The 20,000-nt window shown below is 34.0% G+C and overlaps 2 protein-coding genes across 51 annotated transcripts in view; one reads left to right on the top strand and one right to left on the bottom strand.

Moving 5' to 3' along the window:
• The window catches only part of Dnaaf5 (Dynein axonemal assembly factor 5), a 29,163-nt gene extending 21,431 nt beyond the window's left edge, over positions 1-7,732 (top strand). The window contains exons 4-10 of the mRNA XM_043035427.2: positions 131-363; positions 2,077-2,596; positions 4,531-4,713; positions 5,195-5,317; positions 5,498-5,644; positions 5,799-5,990; positions 6,971-7,732. Of these exons, the coding sequence (XP_042891361.2) occupies positions 131-363; positions 2,077-2,596; positions 4,531-4,713; positions 5,195-5,317; positions 5,498-5,644; positions 5,799-5,990; positions 6,971-7,113 (1,541 nt within the window). The 3' untranslated portion in view covers positions 7,114-7,732. The remainder of the gene's footprint in view (positions 1-130; positions 364-2,076; positions 2,597-4,530; positions 4,714-5,194; positions 5,318-5,497; positions 5,645-5,798; positions 5,991-6,970) is intronic.
• A 584-nt stretch (positions 7,733-8,316) lies between these two features.
• The window catches only part of LOC122265824 (uncharacterized), a 125,542-nt gene continuing 113,858 nt past the window's right edge, over positions 8,317-20,000 (bottom strand). For 48 of the 50 annotated variants that reach the window (XM_043035257.2, XM_043035265.2, XM_043035274.2 and 45 more), the window contains 3 exons: positions 19,392-19,729; positions 18,553-18,702; positions 15,742-18,118 (listed from right to left, as the gene is read on the bottom strand). In XM_043035257.2, the coding sequence (XP_042891191.2) occupies positions 17,929-18,118; positions 18,553-18,702; positions 19,392-19,729 (678 nt within the window). In that variant the 3' untranslated portion in view covers positions 15,742-17,928. Of the gene's footprint in view, positions 10,694-11,122; positions 11,255-15,741; positions 18,119-18,552; positions 18,703-19,391; positions 19,730-20,000 lie in introns of those variants that run through there. The other 2 variants (XM_086532480.1, XM_086532680.1) reach the window with 1 other exon arrangement.

Raw genomic sequence — 20,000 nt, 5'->3', positions numbered from 1 at the left:
TTTGCACACATTTTATGTATTTCACTTCCTTAACAATGTTTTCTTTACACATAACAGGATCACACTTACACATACAGATATAGATAGCAAGCAGTGATTCAAACTTTTCCGTTTTTTCTTTGACTTTCAGAAAAGCGTTCAGGTGTTGGATGTCGTACTTTGGTGCAAAAGAGCCTATACCACATGTTGCCGGGCTTGCTGACTGATATGGATGACTGGCAGGCAGGACCAAGACTGCAAGCTGCCAAACTCTTGACAACTCTTGTGGTAAATGCTGAGTCTGGAATAACTCAGTATGTGGAGAAAATTCTAGAAGGGCTTGTTTTGGCTTCATCAGATAAGGAGTCCAGTGTTGTAAAGCAGGTGAGGTGTTCTTTTTTTTTTTATCTTTCTTTCATATAAGATATAGGACATGAAATTAGTGGTTTCCAAACCTGCAGTGTCTTTATATACTCAAACTAGTCTTACTTCCACTTATAGAGGAAAACAGTCTTCATTGACTTAATTTATGTCATTGTTAAAATGGTCAGTCTGAAAATTAACTGAAAGTTTACTTGGATATTATTGTTTTTCATGAATTGGAAAAATAAGAGAAAAGAGAATGCCACAGTAAAATTAGAACTGGAATAAACAGAAATATTTATTTACAGACAAATAATTTGCCTTGCAAAAAGTCATGAAAAGAAAGTTATATCCGTGTAGCTATATCATTAGATATGCAGTATTACCAGTACATTATGTCAAGTACACATTACATAATTATATTATCTTCAGCCCTACCTAAAGCAGTGATGTAAGTTTCCCTCAGACAAGAAATATAGGGAGGTTTATTAACCCATTGCGGACGGGTGTCATGACGTAAATGACGCAGGAGCTTTGGCCTGACGACAGGCGTCATGACGTACATGACATTCAGGAATTTTGAATCACTGTGCTATTTTACTGTGCTATGAATAAGGAGTGAGTGTGGATGACTATTACAGTCATAACTACTATGATTACTGTAATATTAGGCAAACCTAATATCCAAAACTTAGATGGCACCACTTTCTTCTAGCACCAGCAGGTGAGAGAGCCTTTGAATGGCACTCATCCACGGTCTCTAGCAAGCACTATCTTTATAGAGCAATGGCACATAGCAAGATGCTGACCTCTTGCTCTAAAGTACCGCAGATGAAGAATGTACAGGCAGAATGAGAAGAGGAAGATGACTCAAACCAATGCCCAGTGTCTACAATGTGCCCCTGTGCCAGTAGGGATGCCTTTTCCTGTGGCACTCACAGTCATAAGCACAGGTTTCCTTCCTCTTCCCTGCCTCTTCATGTTTTCTTCTTCGTAGATGATTATATGTTTCTTATTCATTCATGACAATAGATGAATATGAAAAAATAAAGTTGCTTTTTGTCTGCCCATAAAACAGTAATATTTCTATCACACCGAGTGTAAAGAAAATAATGAGCTGATGTGGAATCTATACTAAAATTTTAGTCAACTGCAGCATTGATAGAGCCTGTCATATGACACATATAAGTCTCTAAACACAATAAAACACACTAAAATGAAAACACAAAAATGGTTCTAGTTTTACAATGAATGACTGAATGAGAGTGGGAAGAGTCGAAGTATGTTGTGTGAAGCTGCCTTACTCTAAAATAAAATATCACCCGTCCGCATTGGGTTAATGATCTTTCCTCAAAGATGGTGTACATGTGCTACTTATCACATATAAAATGTCACCAATATAAAAACCATTACCCAAAAGCATTCCTCATTTTAAGAGAGATATTTTTCCTTTCTTATTTTTATGTCAATTAAATTTTCATGCTAATTAAAAGAATGAGGAACATTCACACACATGAGAAAAATGGTAGAATGCAACAAACATTGAATATAGAAATACAAATTTTACCTCCCTGACCGGGACTTGAACCTGCGCCGGGAGATAGGTATATGTTCAGCAGTTTTTCATAGATGTTTCATACAGCATGCTTTATTCTTGGATTTTTTTGTGTGCCTTTTAGAATAGGTACATTAGGTATCTATGCAATATACTTGACAGGTTTCTTCTGGTTACAGGTTGTTGAGTGCAGTGAATTACTTGGCTACTTTGTTCCTCCCACCACATATCTTCCATTAATCTTACCAAGGCTTAGTGGAGGAGAGTACGGCGAGCGTCCACTGATCGTCCTAAGTGCCCTAGCTCGTGGAACGCCGTCTGCTCTCCTACAAGAGAGCATGACAAATATTGCCGAAACCCTGTCCAACGAGGATGTGTCTCATGTCATGAATCCTGGACACCAGAGTGCTTTGTTACAGATAATTCAAGTCCTAATAGAAAAATGTGATCCAACAGACAGTAGCTACAGCATTTTCTCAGTTTTACTCTATATTGCATCAACATCAGAGGAGCAGGATACAGTCAGTATTGCCCAAGAACAGTTAGATATTCTTGCAAAAAGGAGTGGACTGGACAATGTATACAAGTTATACGATCTCCATTTAAGTGCAATTTTGGATACCATCTGTACAACAGCTTCTTCATGGACTGAGCACACTCCACATTTTATGATATTTTTGGGCTTGCTAGAACTTGCTGGTAAGTAAAGAAATTTAGACATTTTTGTTAAGAGTGTACACAATCTGTAAGAAAAAATTAGTTGCTTTATTGTAGATCCATGGTCTCCACTCTATGGCAGCCATTATCAATGCAATGAATCTGAAATGTGAAAGTAAAATATAATGAATAGGATGAATATATGTTAGTAGAGTAGGAGAAGTAGATAGCAGGAAAGCTATCTGCATATTTATGTCTGCTTTTGAATCATTATTATAGAATCCTAAATGTTTTTTAGCACTTTATAAGGTTGATATGTTAAAAACTCTTGTAGTGCCATAATTCAAAATGCATGCAAGCTAAAAGTAGGATGGGATGTCAGTGAATATTGAAGATACACAGGTTTTCAGTTAAGAAGTTCATTACTTGTGGTGTTCTGATATAAATTTATTCATTGCAGTCTTTCATATCTACTAATTAAATATAGTCTTCCTTTACTGAAATATTGAGGGTCAAGTTATGTGGCCTAATTTATGTTTGAAAGATCATTTTGATGTTGGGGAGAGTATTCAAAGTAATAACAGTCTTTCAATTGTAAGTTTTATGTATTGAGTAATCTGGTAAAAGAAGGAACATTAATGTTTATGATTTACTTTACTTTACTGCAGTGCCTGTCTTATGACGTTGGCGATCATGGCCCGCCTTTCTTCCCGGTCTTCCATCATTCTGAGAACATCCACAACTCTCAATCCTCTTCCTATTCGTTCTACCAAGCATTCTATGAACTTCTTTCTTTGTCTTCCTCATGCTCTCTTTCCTTCAATCTTTCCCGTCATACAATCATATTCAATTTTTTTTGCAGGCATCACGTGTCCAATAAATTGCATCTGTCTTTTCGTTATTTCACTTAAAATTTCTCGTCTCGCTCCTGCTCTTCTCATGACTTCCTCATTTGATACTCTCTCAGTCCAAAGAATTCTCATCATTCTTCTAAGGCACCACATTTCAAAGGCTTCTAGTTTCTTCACTATATTTTTCTTCATAGTCCAAGTTTCACAACCATACAACAAAGTAGACCACACAAAGCATTTTACTAATCTAGCTCTAATATTTATTCCTATTCCTATGTTTGTTACCACTTTTTTCAAATTTCCAAAGGCATATTTTGCTATGCCAATTCTCTTCTTTATTTCTTGATCACCTACACCATCTTCTGTTATTAGACTTTCGAGGTATTGGAATTTATTTACTTGTTTTATTTCATTCCCATCTATGTTAATTTGTACACTCAATTGTTCCTTTCTTTTTGTTATGCCCATTACCTCTGTTTTATTAAAATTTATTTTTAGACCTCTATTGTTGCTTGCAGTGCTTAATCCTTCCATCAGACTTTGTAGTTTTTCCTCAGAGTCAGCAATTAATGCTGTATCATCTGCATATCGTGTATTATTTACATTCATTCCCCCTATTTTGATTCCATCCATTTCTTCGATGTCTTGTATGCACTTTTGTCCATAGAGTGAAAAGAGATCTGGGGAGAGAATGCACCCGTCTCACTCCTCTCTTTATGTTTATCCATTCAGTCGTTTCATTTCCAATTTCCACATTCGCTTTTTGGTCCCAATATAAATTAGCTATTAATCTTACATCCTTTTTATCCATCCCTATGTTTTCAAGCATAATGATAATTTCTTCATGCCTTACCGTGTCAAAAGCTTTTTCAAGATCAGTGAAACCTATGTACAAGTCTTTTTGCATTTCTATTGCCCTTTCTATTACTGTTCTTAGTAAAAATATAGCATTTGTAGTTCCTTTCCCTTTTCTGAATCCACATTGCTCTTCTGGTATGTGTTCATTAATTTTATTTCTAATTCTGTTTAAAATAACCCTTAATATTATTTTTGACAACTGACTCATTATGCTGATGGTTCTGTGAATGTTTATGATACAACTTATAATTGATTTTATTCCCACAGGTCAGTCACTAGGGTGTCGCTTGGAACGGATAGTGGGCATCTTGTGTAATTGTGTTCCCAAGAAACAGGACCCTTTTGTAAGCCTGAAGTGCCTAATAAAACTGTATCACCTTTTAAAACAAGAGGATCATCCCTTGGATTCAAATGGAGAGCTAGAGACATTCCTTCCTGTAATACTGTCTGGTAGGTGTCGTATTATGTAGATTTCTGCATAGAGAATTTTTAAGTTCCTACATATTGGTAAGGGAATTTGAAAGGATAATTAATTTAATTGTTATTACTTGTTTTATTTCTGATATTTGTACTAGAGGAGTGGTTCTTAACCTTTTTAACATTGCACCCCCTGCAGTAGCTGATTCTTCCCTCCACCCCCTCATATCTTCAAACAAATTATTTTATACTCTCCAGAGTTATAATGAAATATTAAACAAAACTAATGTTTTTGGCATCATTAATCTGCAAAGAATTTTGTATAAGTAATACACACAACACTTAACATGAAAATTCTAAGTATAATTGGAAAAACTGGCTCTTTTCTCGACTTGTGCCCTTTAGGTCAAGAATTGCTTACCTAGACCATTATATGTAATTGGATAATGATTATGCCATCAATAGTTTTCTTATAAAATTGATGAAATAACAAAAGGCTATAAATTAATTTCAGATATAGTGAAGCCACATCTCCCATGGCACGCTGGAAGCACTGCCGCTGCATTAAGAACAGCAGCTGTTTCTTGCCTTGTTTCCGTGTGTCAGGCTGAAGTAATGAATAAGAAGGTGTTGGAAGGTAATACATTTTAATATCTTTTAGACTGAGTAAAAGATACACCCATTCCTTTCTTGATATGATGTTTGTTAAAGAAAAAAAAGTAGAGAGTTTGATAGTGTCCAGGCATTGGCCAAAGTAGAATACATGTCTTGGCTAATAAAGGGAATGCTGAAAAACATTTTTATTCTTATTTTGCAGAGGTACAATGTTGCCTTGCCCTCATCCCAGCCCTTACTGAAGATGATTCCGAAGATACTCGCCTCCTTTCTAGCGAAGTTGTCATGAGCGTTGTCAACTACTTTCCTCAGCTGATTGATTCTGATACATTGCATACTTTGGCCGATAGTATGTTAATTTTCTGCAATATGCTTATTGACAAATGTCCTTAACATAACCATATATAAAAGATTTGTTCATTGTACATGTATATCATATATTGCTAACTTTATTTATCAAGGAGCAATTGATCAAGAAGACATTCTTTTTCTATTATTTCCAGAGTTGGTCAAAAGATTTGATGATGTAAATGCAGTCATACGCCAGAAATCAGCAAGAGTCTTGACTGCTCTGTTTAAGCAGTTACCAGAGAATTACGATCCTCGCATACAGACAGCTAGGCTAAGAGACCTGTATGAGGCTGCAACAGTATTTTTAGATGACCCTGATGAAATATTACAAGGAGCTGTCTCAGGTATGTAGATCCATAATATGGTTTGCCCTGTTTTTTATGTTTTTTTTTTTTTCTTTTCTTTTTTTTTTTTTTTTAACCCATTCATGCCAATTGATGTCCCATGATCTGGTCAGAAAATATCCCTGGACCCGGGTGATGTCTTGAGACGTGCATTTTCTCGCTGAGTTCTGATGTGCTGAAACGTCAGCAATAGAATGCTAGATTGTTCATATTTAAGAAAAAATTTTCATAATTTCTTAGACTCTGTTACCTTAGTTTAGGTGTTTGAATGTCACAAAATGTGATATAACGTTTAGAAAACTGACATCACAGAAAACTATGTGATATTTTTGCCATCAATTTCTGCTTCTTGATCAGTTGATTAAAAAGATCTGAGTTGAAAAAACACTGTAAAATCAAATGTGATTGGCCAAGAAATAAAATGTAATAAAAAAATTACTAATGTAATACTACTTCTAATTTGTTGACTACCTATGATATCACATCACGTCATGAGGCACATGTACATACTCGTATGTAACATGTATGATTATTTATTTTGTTCTTTTCATTTTGGTAGTTAAAAAGGTTAAGAATAAAACATGTTTTATGATGCCCCACTAAAAGACTGCCTCTACTTTCCACTGGTATTATCACATAGAAGTGAAGAATGTAGGCAAAGTACAATAAAATAACATGAGAAAAGCATTGCTGTAACATGTTTTTTGACTAAAATAACTGAACATGGCAAGATTTTTATGTGCCTTTACATTGTAGGCAATCATGCAAATCATAAGGATAGGGTGGATGAAATATGCTCTGAGAAATTCAGTGCGGCCCCGTGCAGAGGGAAACCACCCTGGCACGAAGCGTCACTTGCTAGCTATCTTCCCAGCGGGAACAGGAGTAGGCGAAAATACTTCCCGTCGTGAATGGGTCAACATATGCTTTTTAAACCATTGACACTGTATGCTTTTCTTAATTCCAAGTGGTCTTTTCAGATGCCTTACAAGAGATGGGGAAGGTTTCACCAGATATCTTGAAAGAAGTGCTGGAGAGAGACTGCCCAAAATTCCGAAACAAGCATGTTTGTCAGAAATTGATAGTGTCCATGAATAATTTACAAATTGCAGCTGTTGATTAGAAATACATATTTATACTTTATTTAGGCATTATGAAAATATCTGCCTTTAGATAACTGTCAATCTGATTACTATTTGTCATAAAAATGCCTTATATATATAGTTAAAAGATAAAACAGAGATCAATGATAGTTTCTTGTACACTTTCATTACAGGCCTTGTGCCTTTTTTAAAAAATATACAATATATCAAATATTCTGAAATGTTTATATATTGCTCTTAGATGATAAATGCAATGTCATAGTAACTGGAGTGCATATCAATTGAGATGGAAAAGAAAAAAACAATCAAACAAAAAACTTCACTAATATAAATGTACACATAGACACATTCACACACATACATAGGAAATAATGATAATAGTAAACACAAAATGACATGGTAATCTATTTAATAGTGCTCAGTAAAAGAATAATTATGTTTTCATTTCTGTTCTTTTTCTTTGAACAAAAAATGACGAAAAGAGTACTCCATTATATGCTTACAATATAAACTTCTGTATAGGTATTCTAAGTCAGGTTAAATTTTTTTATACATTTGTTTGTTCATTCCTAAATACTTTATTAGGCTGTGTACTACAAGTATTAGAAAAAGAGATATTTGAAATAAATGATTGTTGAATATATATGAAATTTATTTAACCTTTATCCTTTACCTTCTTGTCACACAGTATAATAGTAGAAGCAAAGGTGAAAGAAAAGAAAAGAAAAAAAAAACTTGAGCTGTGTAAACAATATTATATAAGTTTGTAAGTGTTCAGGGCCTCGCAGCACTTAGAAATGTGGTGCCTTTTGATACTTTATTATAGTATTTTGTGGGAAAAAAAAGTAAAAATACTTAAATTTTAAGTGTGACTTTTGTTTTCAATATTCTTTGAATAAACAGGGATATATTTCATTAATGAATGATAATGCTACTTTGGTATAATCCATTTATAAGACTATCAAACATTTATTTACTCTTTATAACAACATTTTTAATGAATCACTGACTTATTACAAGTGCTGGTTTGTACAATAGATTTCATTTAGCAAACACATGACTCTGACCAATGAAGAATATAGTTATGGTGCACTACAACTTCATAAGACATTTAAACTGCAAAACTATCCAAAACTTTCCACACTTTTTTTTCTTCTTTGAATAAGAGTATGAATACATAATCAAACATCAGCTTTGTAAAAAGGGAAAATAACACATTATAAAATGGTGTGTTAATTTATTTTAATATCTATAATACATAAAGAAGTGTCACATGATAAACTTAGGATCTCTCTAGAAGTCATAAATAATCTTGGCTATGAGCCTCGAAACTAAGAACTCTGCATATACATTTACATACTTAACTGACAAGCAATCTGCATACTTTTGTTGACTGGTCTGTGTGCATGTGCCTTTACTTTTTTTCAATAACAAGGTGAGATTTTTCCTCATCAAGGATTTTTTTTTTTTCAGATTTCCCATGTAGTAGTCATTTATTATAAGGCACATTGCTTTTTTTTCCTAGCTTTTTTTTTGGTTTGTATAAAAGTACCGCATCAAATACGGTACTCCATCTAATAGGAATTCAAGTTCGTGCGCTTTCTGATCACAAATTTTGCAAATTAACAGTAAAATAACAAATATGTAATGCTGATGTAAACTTATACAATCCCTACTAACATCATGCACCTATTTTTGATGTAGCAAGTCACTGTATATATATAAGATCAGTTGGCAAGCTGACTGCAAACACTGAATTTGAGCTTCTATCTCATAAGTTTGCTATCAGAACTGAAATTCAAATTCAAGCTTAGGGATCTGGACTTCTACATGATTCTCAAGAACGTTGAAAAATGTGTTGTATCATTTCACATGAGGCGCAGGATGTAAAAGCTACACCAATTTATTTTTGAGACTAGGAACTGTTTAGGATTAATAACAATAAATCTCCATTCTAAACCAATTATTTTGTTATTCAGCTTTAGTATAAACATTTCAGCTTACTGTATATCTAATAAAAAGGACTGGGTTCCTACTGCAAAAATTCCCAACCAAAGGAAATGAAAAGAACACCTCCTGTGTCTATCCAATTAGAAATCAAATATTCCTAAAAAATTAAATATATGTTTTTGTCAACCCTGGATGGAATTGGCATCAGTCGTGTTTACTGAACATAGAGAAATTAAGCATATCTGAGAAATAATATTTGTGCTTGGTCTGACTACCTTCAAGCATCTATCAATAAAAATATAAAACAAAAGCAAACTCTTATCAGCAGACCTTTGGCAGCTATTTCATCAAAGACAAAAATGGTGTACTATCACAGCCCTATTACCCTTCACACCATTCGTCACCTGTCACACTCACATCAGGGATAACACTCTTTATCTCTATTATTAGATATTATTCGTACAAATCATGCATTCCAGTGTTTGGAATCAGTTATCAAATGCTTAAATAATGGCAAACTTCCCCACACACTATTCAGTGTGTGAGATAATCATATTTATCATGCTCTGTCTTCTTGCTTGTTTCCAGCTGATTTCTCAAACTGACAACTTTCACGTTTTACAATAGAAGAGCAGCTTAATGGCAAAATTAATTTAATTTCATAGAAACTGATTTGTGAACCGCACAAATGCGTCACAATCGAGTGATATATAATGATGTAGTGATGGAAATGTGTAAAATTATCATTATTTACAAGCTTTCCAGCTTAATACACTGGTAATTATATATAATATAGATTCTGTTATCAATGCTACTTTCTTCCCCAGCTATACTAATTTCTCTTTTGTTTATATTAGTGTATAACCTATCAGGCAATATTCTCCTTAATTGATATGTACATTGCATTCACATAATGACAATCAGTGCAGGATATCAGTATTGTATTATTTATTAACTGACAAAAAGCCAAATCTTTAGATACAATCAACAAACTCACTGCAAGCTTTAAATTTTCCTATTCACAAGATTTATTAACTGGGTGGCCTGATATTTTGCATGACTCCTTGTACAACATATATCAAACTATCTGACACACACACTAACAACACCATTCAGTGTGTCAATGAAGCAAGTTACTTGAGTCAGAATAGAAAGTATCCAATTGGTACTTCAGGTCGCATGTTGAAATATACAAAAGAAGAATGATGACAATGAAATTACAAAAAATCCTTCCATTTTGTCCATTATCTTAATATGTATCAAACCAGTTCAATCTGTTACTGTAGGAAAAAGATCCCCGGAGTGAAGCAACTCAGAGGGGTAGTGATCACAGTTGCTGCTCTTTCAACAATACGAGATGAGCCTTTATCTTAACGGACCCTCGTTCAAAACTGTTTCGGCAGCAGCAGTCTAAACCTAATTAGTTGTATTTGTTTCCGGACAAAATTAAATTTCAATGGTTAATTTGTTCCTCCAACTTTGTTGATGAGGTCATCACAGAGCTGTGTTAGTTCTTGGTTCTCTCGTGTCTTCCTGTCAAAGGCATCCTGAAGAGAAACGATCTTCATTTCTGCTTTCTTCAGGAGGGCGGCCATTTTGGTCATTTCTTGCTCATTTGCTTTCCTCATTGTTTCAAATTCCTCATTTGCTCTGAAGAAGAAAGAGGAGGAATATGTGCCAAATATCTTTTGGTATGATATCTATAAAGGTACAAAATAATTGATATGAAGAAAAGAAAAAAAAGAAAAGAAAAGAAAAAATATGCTACCATGGACAGCAACATATTAGACCTTATTAATACTACTAAATCTGTCACAGAAAAATAAACTTATCAATGTGAATTGTTCATGATTATATTTCATGTCAATTTGTAATACAAAAGAATTAAAGTACTACAGAAAAAAAAATCTTTGTGACAAAATGCAGAACTTTCTAATATAGATTCTCGATAAAATATCATCATAAGCATCAAATAAATTATGTCAATATAACAGCCTTTCTTGTTATCATCAATAATTATGCATCATTTATATATTTTAGAATCTATGAGGAATATCAAGAAAGAAAAGTGCAACTTACAACTGTATTTTCTCCTCTGCATGTTTCTGCTCTTGTTTCTGTAATTTGGTTTCATAGTCTGTAATAGCACCACGCAAGGTTTCCTCATTTCTTCTCAGTGTGTCAACTACCTGCTTTGTTCTTTCATATTTCCTGCAGAGGAAAGGAACATTTGCTATCATTTTCCCATTTCTTGAATTTATAAATGATACAAAACAAGTATGTCTGTTTACATTATGAGTGGTTACTAGGTACCATTTATGTTGATTATGACTCATTGAAAATTGTTAATTTTCTGCAATATGCTTATTGACAAATGTCCTTAACATAACCATATATAAAAGATTTGTTCATTGTACATGTATATCATATATTGCTAACTTTATTTATCAAGGAGCAATTGATCAAGAAGACATTCTTTTTCTATTATTTCCAGAGTTGGTCAAAAGATTTGATGATGTAAATGCAGTCATACGCCAGAAATCAGCAAGAGTCTTGACTGCTCTGTTTAAGCAGTTACCAGAGAATTACGATCCTCGCATACAGACAGCTAGGCTAAGAGACCTGTATGAGGCTGCAACAGTATTACAAGGAGCTGTCTCAGGTATGTAGATCCATAATATGGTTTGCCCTGTTTTTTATGTTTTTTTTTTTTTTTTTTTTTTTTTTTTTAACCCATTCATGCCAGTTGATGTCCCATGATCTGGTCAGAAAATATCCCTGGACCCGGGTGATGTCTTGAGACGTGCATTTTCTCGCTGAGTTCTGATGTGCTGAAACGTCAGCAATAGAATGCTAGATTGTTCATATTTAAGAAAAAATTTTCATAATTTCTTAGACTCTGTTACCTTAGTTTAGGTGTTTGAATGTCACAAAATGTGATATAACGTTTAGAAAACTGACATCACAGAAAACTACGTGATATTTTTGCCATCAATTTCTGCTTCTTGATCAGTTGATTAAAAAGATCTGAGTTGAAAAAACACTGTAAAATCAAATGTGATTGGCCAAGAAATAAAATGTAATAAAAAAATTACTTATGTAATACTACTTCTAATTTGTTGACTACCTATGATATCACATCACGTCATGAGGCACATGTACATACTCGTATGTAACATGTATGATTATTTATTTTGTTCTTTTCATTTTGGTAGTTAAAAAGGTTAAGAATAAAACATGTTTTATGATGCCCCACTAAAAGACTGCCTCTACTTTCCACTGGTATTATCACATAGAAGTGAAGAATGTAGGCAAAGTACAATAAAATAACATGAGAAAAGCATTGCTGTAACATGTTTTTTGACTAAAATAACATGGCAAGATTTTTATGTGCCTTTACATTGTAGGCAATCATGCAAATCATAAGGATAGGGTGGATGAAATATGCTCTGAGAAATTCAGTGCGGCCCCGTGCAGAGGGAAAACACCCTGGCACGAAGCGTCACTTGCTAGCTATCTTCCCAGCGGGAACAGGAGTAGGCGAAAATACTTCCCGTCGTGAATGGGTCAACATATGCTTTTTAAACCATTGACACTGTATGCTTTTCTTAATTCCAAGTGGTCTTTTCAGATGCCTTACAAGAGATGGGGAAGGTTTCACCAGATATCTTGAAAGAAGTGCTGGAGAGAGACTGCCCAAAATTCCGAAACAAGCATGTTTGTCAGAAATTGATAGTGTCCATGAATAATTTACAAATTGCAGCTGTTGATTAGAAATACATATTTATACTTTATTTAGGCATTATGAAAATATCTGCCTTTAGATAACTGTCAATCTGATTACTATTTGTCATAAAAATGCCTTATATATATAGTTAAAAGATAAAACAGAGATCAATGATAGTTTCTTGTACACTTTCATTACAGGCCTTGTGCCTTTTTTAAAAAATATACAATATACCAAATATTCTGAAATGTTTATATATTGCTCTTAGATGATAAATGCAATGTCATAGTAACTGGAGTGCATATCAATTAAGATGGAAGAGAAAAAAACAATCAAACAAAAAACTTCACTAATATAAATGTACACATAGACACATTCACACACATACATAGGAAATAATGATAATAGTAAACACAAAATTACATGGTAATCTATTTAATAGTGCTCAGTAAAAGAATAATTATGTTTTCATTTCTGTTCTTTTTCTTTGAACAAAAAATGACGAAAAGAGTACTCCATTATATGCTTACAATATAAACTTCTGTATAGGTATTCTAAGTCAGGTTAAAATTCTTTATACATTTGTTTGTTCATTTCTAAATACTTTATTAGGCTGTGTACTACAAGTATTAGAAATAGAGATATTTGAAATAAATGATTGTTGAATATATATGAAATTTATTTAACCTTTATCCTTTACCTTCTTGTCACACAATATACACTACTGGCCAAAATTAACTGGCCGCCCCTCGAAAACCAAGAAATTAGGAAATTTTCTTATTAAAACTATAAAATTATCAGGATCTTTAATGCTTTTCTTATTACAAACAGTCAATAAAGGATCAGAGAGGTCATATGGAACAATTTAAACATATTTAACATGATATAAGATGCTAATATCTGGTTGAACCACCTTTACATTTCAAAACAGCATCTACCCTGCGTTTCATACTTTCATACAACTTAGACAAATAATCTAGTGGAATTCTGTTCCACTCAAGTTTTATTCTCTCCCATAGTTCATCTTTGTTTTTAAAATGAACAGACTTGATTTTATCATCAATAAAGTCCCAAACATGCTCTATGGGGTTCATATCTGGGCTGTTCCCTGGCCACGGCAAAACTTTCAGCTTATTCTTGGTCATCCAAGTTTGAACAGCCTTGGCAGTGTGACAGGGAGCATTATCCTGTTGGAATACTGCTTCTCCATCCTCAAAATGGTGGTTAAGAGATGGAATAGCACAGTATTTCAAAATTTTTATGTAATATTCCCCATTCACCGTCCCATCAATCTTGTAAAGTCGGCCAACTCCTTTGCTAGTTATGCAGCCCCAGACCATTATTCCACCACCTCCATGTTTCATTGTAGAATTAAGGCATTCAGGAAGGTATTCCTCACCCTTTCTCCTCCTTACTGATACTGGCCTGTCACTGACAAGGCAAAATCTACTCTCATCACTAAAAACAACTTTGCTCCAATCCTGGCCAGTGTGCGCTTTTGCCCATTGCAGTCTCTTCTTCCTTGCCTTCTCTGTCAATAATGGTTTCTTCTTTGCTCTGCAATACTTTAATCCACTTTGCAGAAGCCTTCTTCTAACTGTCCTGTCACTAACATTGATATTAAAATTATCTCTTCGCTCATTTGCTAATGACTTTGATGTTTTCCTTCTGTCTCTTAGTGCTTCCTTGATGATTACTCTTTCTTCTCTCTTTGTGGTGATCATCTTTCTGCCTCTGCCTTCCCTGTCCTTCACTGTGCCTGTTTCTTGGTGCTTCTTCACTATCTGCTGAGCAGTGGACCTTGCAATGTTCAGCTTTTGGGCAATTTTATTGCAACTGTAGCCTTCCTCATGGAGAACAACTACTCTCATCCTGTCTTCAATACTCAGTCTAGGAACTGGAGCCATCATCACCTGTCAAGCAAAATCATCTTTAAATAGGCCTAAGTCTTGCAAAAGTGTCCTAAGACGATCTATTTTCAATTTAAAGCCTCAAAAACTTCAAATAAGAATTAAAACACAATTTCAAGATGAAAAAATATTTACTTACAACAAAAATTCGAGAAATTGCAGTAAAAACGTTGAAAAATCGATGAAAATTGCAGAAGCTTGGTCACTGGGTGCTTGATATGAGTATCCAGGCAACAAGGATCCAAAAGCAAAGCGAGGCTAGTCCAAACGAAGCTGTTTGGCAATCTCAAAGTTTGCCAATAATCTGTAAATTTTTAGTGTTTCTCGCTCCACAATTCAAAAATCTCTATATTATTAGACAAACTGAGATATTATAAGCCTAAATATATATCAAACTATCCCTCAACACATTGCTATTTATATTCTATCAATATCATTACGTTTGCAATATTGCCAGGCAAATAATTGAACCTTGAATAAGAATTTAGCTAAAAGTGAAATAGTGGCCGGTTAATTTTGGCCAGTAGTGTAATAGTAGAAGCAAAGGTGAAAGAAAAGAAAAGAAAAAAAAAACTTGAGCTGTGTAAACAATATTATATAAGTTTGTAAGTGTTCAGGGCCTCGCAGCACTTAGAAATGTGGTGCCTTTTGATACTTTATTATAGTATTTTGTGGGAAAAAAAAGTAAAAATACTTAAATGTTAAGTGTGAATTTTGTTTTCAATATTCTTTGAATAAACAGGGATATATTTCATTAATGAATGATAATGCTACTTTGGTATAATCCATTTATAAGACTATCAAACATTTATTTACTCTTTATAACAACATTTTTAATGAATCACTGACTTATTACAAGTGCTGGTTTGTACAATAGATTTCATTTAGCAAACACATGACTCTGACCAATGAAGAATATAGTTATGGTGCACTACAACTTCATAAGACATTTAAACTGCAAAACTATCCAAAACTTTCCACACTTTTTTTTCTTCTTTGAATAAGAGTATGAATACATAATCAAACATCAGCTTTGTAAAAAGGGAAAATAACACATTATAAAATGGTGTGTTAATTTATTTTAATATCTATAATACATAAAGAAGTGTCACATGATAAACTTAGGATCTCTCTAGAAGTCATAAATAATCTTGGCTATGAGCCTCGAAACTAAGAACTCTGCATATACATTTACATACTTAACTGACAAGCAATCTGCATACTTTTGTTGACTGGTCTGTGTGCATGTGCCTTTACTTTTTTTCAATAACAAGGTGAGATTTTTCCTCATCAAGGATTTTTTTTTTTCAGATTTCCCATGTAGTAGTCATTTATTATAAGGCACATTGCTTTTTTTTCCTAGCTTTTTTTTTGGTTTGTATAAAAGTACCGCATCAAATACGGTACTCCATCTAATAGGAATTCAAGTTCGTGCGCTTTCTGATCACAAATTTTGCAAATTAACAGTAAAATAACAAATATGTAATGCTGATGTAAACTTATACAATCCCTACTAACATCATGCACCTATTTTTGATGTAGCAAGTCACTGTATATATATAAGATCAGTTGGCAAGCTGACTGCAAACACTGAATTTGAGCTTCTATCTCATAAGTTTGCTATCAGAACTGAAATTCAAATTCAAGCTTAGGGATCTGGACTTCTACATGATTCTCAAGAACGTTGAAAAATGTGTTGTATCATTTCACATGAGGCGCAGGATGTAAAAGCTACACCAATTTATTTTTGAGACTAGGAACTGTTTAGGATTAATAACAATAAATCTCCATTCTAAACCAATTATTTTGTTATTCAGCTTTAATATAAACATTTCAGCTTACTGTATATCTAATAAAAAGGACTGGGTTCCTACTGCAAAAATTCCCAACCAAAGGAAATGAAAAGAACACCTCCTGTGTCTATCCAATTAGAAATCAAATATTCCAAAAAAATTAAATATATGTTTTTGTCAACCCTGGATGGAATTGGCATCAGTCGTGTTTACTGAACATAGAGAAATTAAGCATATCTGAGAAATAATATTTGTGCTTGGTCTGACTACCTTCAAGCATCTATCAATAAAAATATAAAACAAAAGCAAACTCTTATCAGCAGACCTTTGGCAGCTATTTCATCAAAGACAAAAATGGTGTACTATCACAGCCCTATTACCCTTCACACCATTCGTCACCTGTCACACTCACATCAGGGATAACACTCTTTATCTCTATTATTAGATATTATTCGTACAAATCATGCATTCCAGTGTTTGGAATCAGTTATCAAATGCTTAAATAATGGCAAACTTCCCCACACACTATTCAGTGTGTGAGATAATCATATTTATCATGCTCTGTCTTCTTGCTTGTTTCCAGCTGATTTCTCAAACTGACAACTTTCACGTTTTACAATAGAAGAGCAGCTTAATGGCAAAATTAATTTAATTTCATAGAAACTGATTTGTGAACCGCACAAATGCGTCACAATCGAGTGATATATAATGATGTAGTGATGGAAATGTGTAAAATTATCATTATTTACAAGCTTTCCAGCTTAATACACTGGTAATTATATATAATATAGATTCTGTTATCAATGCTACTTTCTTCCCCAGCTATACTAATTTCTCTTTTGTTTATATTAGTGTATAACCTATCAGGCAATATTCTCCTTAATTGATATGTACATTGCATTCACATAATGACAATCAGTGCAGGATATCAGTATTGTATTATTTATTAACTGACAAAAAGCCAAATCTTTAGATACAATCAACAAACTCACTGCAAGCTTTAAATTTTCCTATTCACAAGATTTATTAACTGGGTGGCCTGATATTTTGCATGACTCCTTGTACAACATATATCAAACTATCTGACACACACACTAACAACACCATTCAGTGTGTCAATGAAGCAAGTTACTTGAGTCAGAATAGAAAGTATCCAATTGGTACTTCAGGTCGCATGTTGAAATATACAAAAGAAGAATGATGACAATGAAATTACAAAAAATCCTTCCATTTTGTCCATTATCTTAATATGTATCAAACCAGTTCAATCTGTTACTGTAGGAAAAAGATCCCCGGAGTGAAGCAACTCAGAGGGGTAGTGATCACAGTTGCTGCTCTTTCAACAATACGAGATGAGCCTTTATCTTAACGGACCCTCGTTCAAAACTGTTTCGGCAGCAGCAGTCTAAACCTAATTAGTTGTATTTGTTTCCGGACAAAATTAAATTTCAATGGTTAATTTGTTCCTCCAACTTTGTTGATGAGGTCATCACAGAGCTGTGTTAGTTCTTGGTTCTCTCGTGTCTTCCTGTCAAAGGCATCCTGAAGAGAAACGATCTTCATTTCTGCTTTCTTCAGGAGGGCGGCCATTTTGGTCATTTCTTGCTCATTTGCTTTCCTCATTGTTTCAAATTCCTCATTTGCTCTGAAGAAGAAAGAGGAGGAATATGTGCCAAATATCTTTTGGTATGATATCTATAAAGGTACAAAATAATTGATATGAAGGAAAGAAAAAAAAGAAAAGAAAAGAAAAAATATGCTACCATGGACAGCAACATATTAGACCTTTATTTATTAATACTACTAAATCTGTTACAGAAAAATAAACTTATCAATGTGAATTGTATATGATTATATTTCATGTCAATTTGTAATACAAAAGAATTAAAGTACTACAGAAAAAAAAATCTTTGTGACAAAATGCAGAACTTTCTAATATAGATTCTCGATAAAATATCATCATAAGCATCAAATAAATTATGTCAATATAACAGCCTTTCTTGTTATCATCAATAATTATGCATCATTTATATATTTTAGAATCTATGAGGAATATCAAGAAAGAAAAGTGCAACTTACAACTGTATTTTCTCCTCTGCATGTTTCTGGAATTCAATAAACTTCTGCTCTTGTTTCTGTAATTTGGTTTCATAGTCTGTAATAGCACCACGCAAGGTTTCCTCATTTCTTCTTAGTGTGTCAACTACCTGCTTTGTTCTTTCATATTTCCTGCAGAGGAAAGGAACATTTGCTATCATTTTCCCATTTCTTGAATTTATACATGATACAAAACAAGTATGTCTGTTTACATTATGAGTGGTTACTAGGTACCATTTATGTTGATTATGACTCATTGAACAGCTAATGTATCTAGAATAGTAGTTTCTTTACAACAACTACAGTACAATAAAGATAGCAGTTCTTCTACAAATTTCATTCAAATGATAAAGATCATATATCAACATATTTTCCACTATCCAAATCCATAAAATATCACACGTGTCATGTTATCTTCAGAAACCTTTTCTCAAATTAAATGATTAACCCTTTCTGGATGGGTGGTACACTAGTGGTACCGCACATTCAAGGCCAATTCAGCGGATGACGGCATACGGTGTCTATCATTTAACTGTATTAGGCCTAAGCGTTCGAGAGCCCCGGCCCTGAAGCCTAAAAGGCTAGAATGCCCCTGGCATAAATGGGTTAACCCATCCACGACAGGGGAATTCTAGCCTTGAATGTCCCAATGCCGGGGCGTTCGAATTATTAGGCCTAAATCAATTGAATGGCTGGCACAATACTGTGCTGCCCGGCCACTGGGCTTTTGAATGCGCGGTACAGTACTGTACCACCCGTCCAGTGTGGGTTAAGGAGGAAATACCAAATGCAGAGATTCCCATAAGAAGATTTCAACATACCTATGTACATCAGAAAATGCATTTTCCACGTTGGCTAAATCATCTAGGGCTTGGTTTCTTTCCGTCTCCAGGGTCTTGATTCTCTCCTCTGCACCCTGCTTTTCCTTCTCCTTCTCGCCAACTAGTTGTGCTAGCATACCCTTGTACTGGCCCACCATCTTGAGCAGAGCATCGCGCGACTGTGTTAGCTCTGTCAACGACCCCCCCAGGTTTCCCTTCTCCTTCTGTTCCTCCTTCATGGCTTGTATCAATTTTCTCTCCTTCTCCCCTGCAGCCAACTCCGCCCGCAGGAGCTTCTCTTCAAACTGTAGTGACTGTCGCTTCAGGAGCTCCTCTACCTATTAGGTCATGGAAATGAGATCTTTCAATTAAAAATTGCATGTAAAATTGTCATGAAAGCCTCAAAATTATTTTCATGCAATGTTAGTGTCTGGATGAAAATTTAAAGAGACAAATTTATAAAAGAAAGTTATGCATATATATATTCACATACAAATTTTCACCTCCATGCAAATTAATTATCATTAATCCACTAATCAATATTAAAACAGTTCAACCAAATGGTGCAATCTCTCATTCCGAAAGTGCATTTAAGAAAAATTATTTCAA

This window comes from Penaeus japonicus, unplaced genomic scaffold (genome assembly GCF_977035675.1).
Source record: "Penaeus japonicus unplaced genomic scaffold, GWHDUDI00000001_assembly GWHDUDI00000003, whole genome shotgun sequence".
NCBI lineage: Eukaryota > Metazoa > Arthropoda > Malacostraca > Decapoda > Penaeidae > Penaeus > Penaeus japonicus.
Note: the sequence above shows the minus strand (reverse complement) of the source record. Positions and strands in the feature narration are given on the sequence as shown.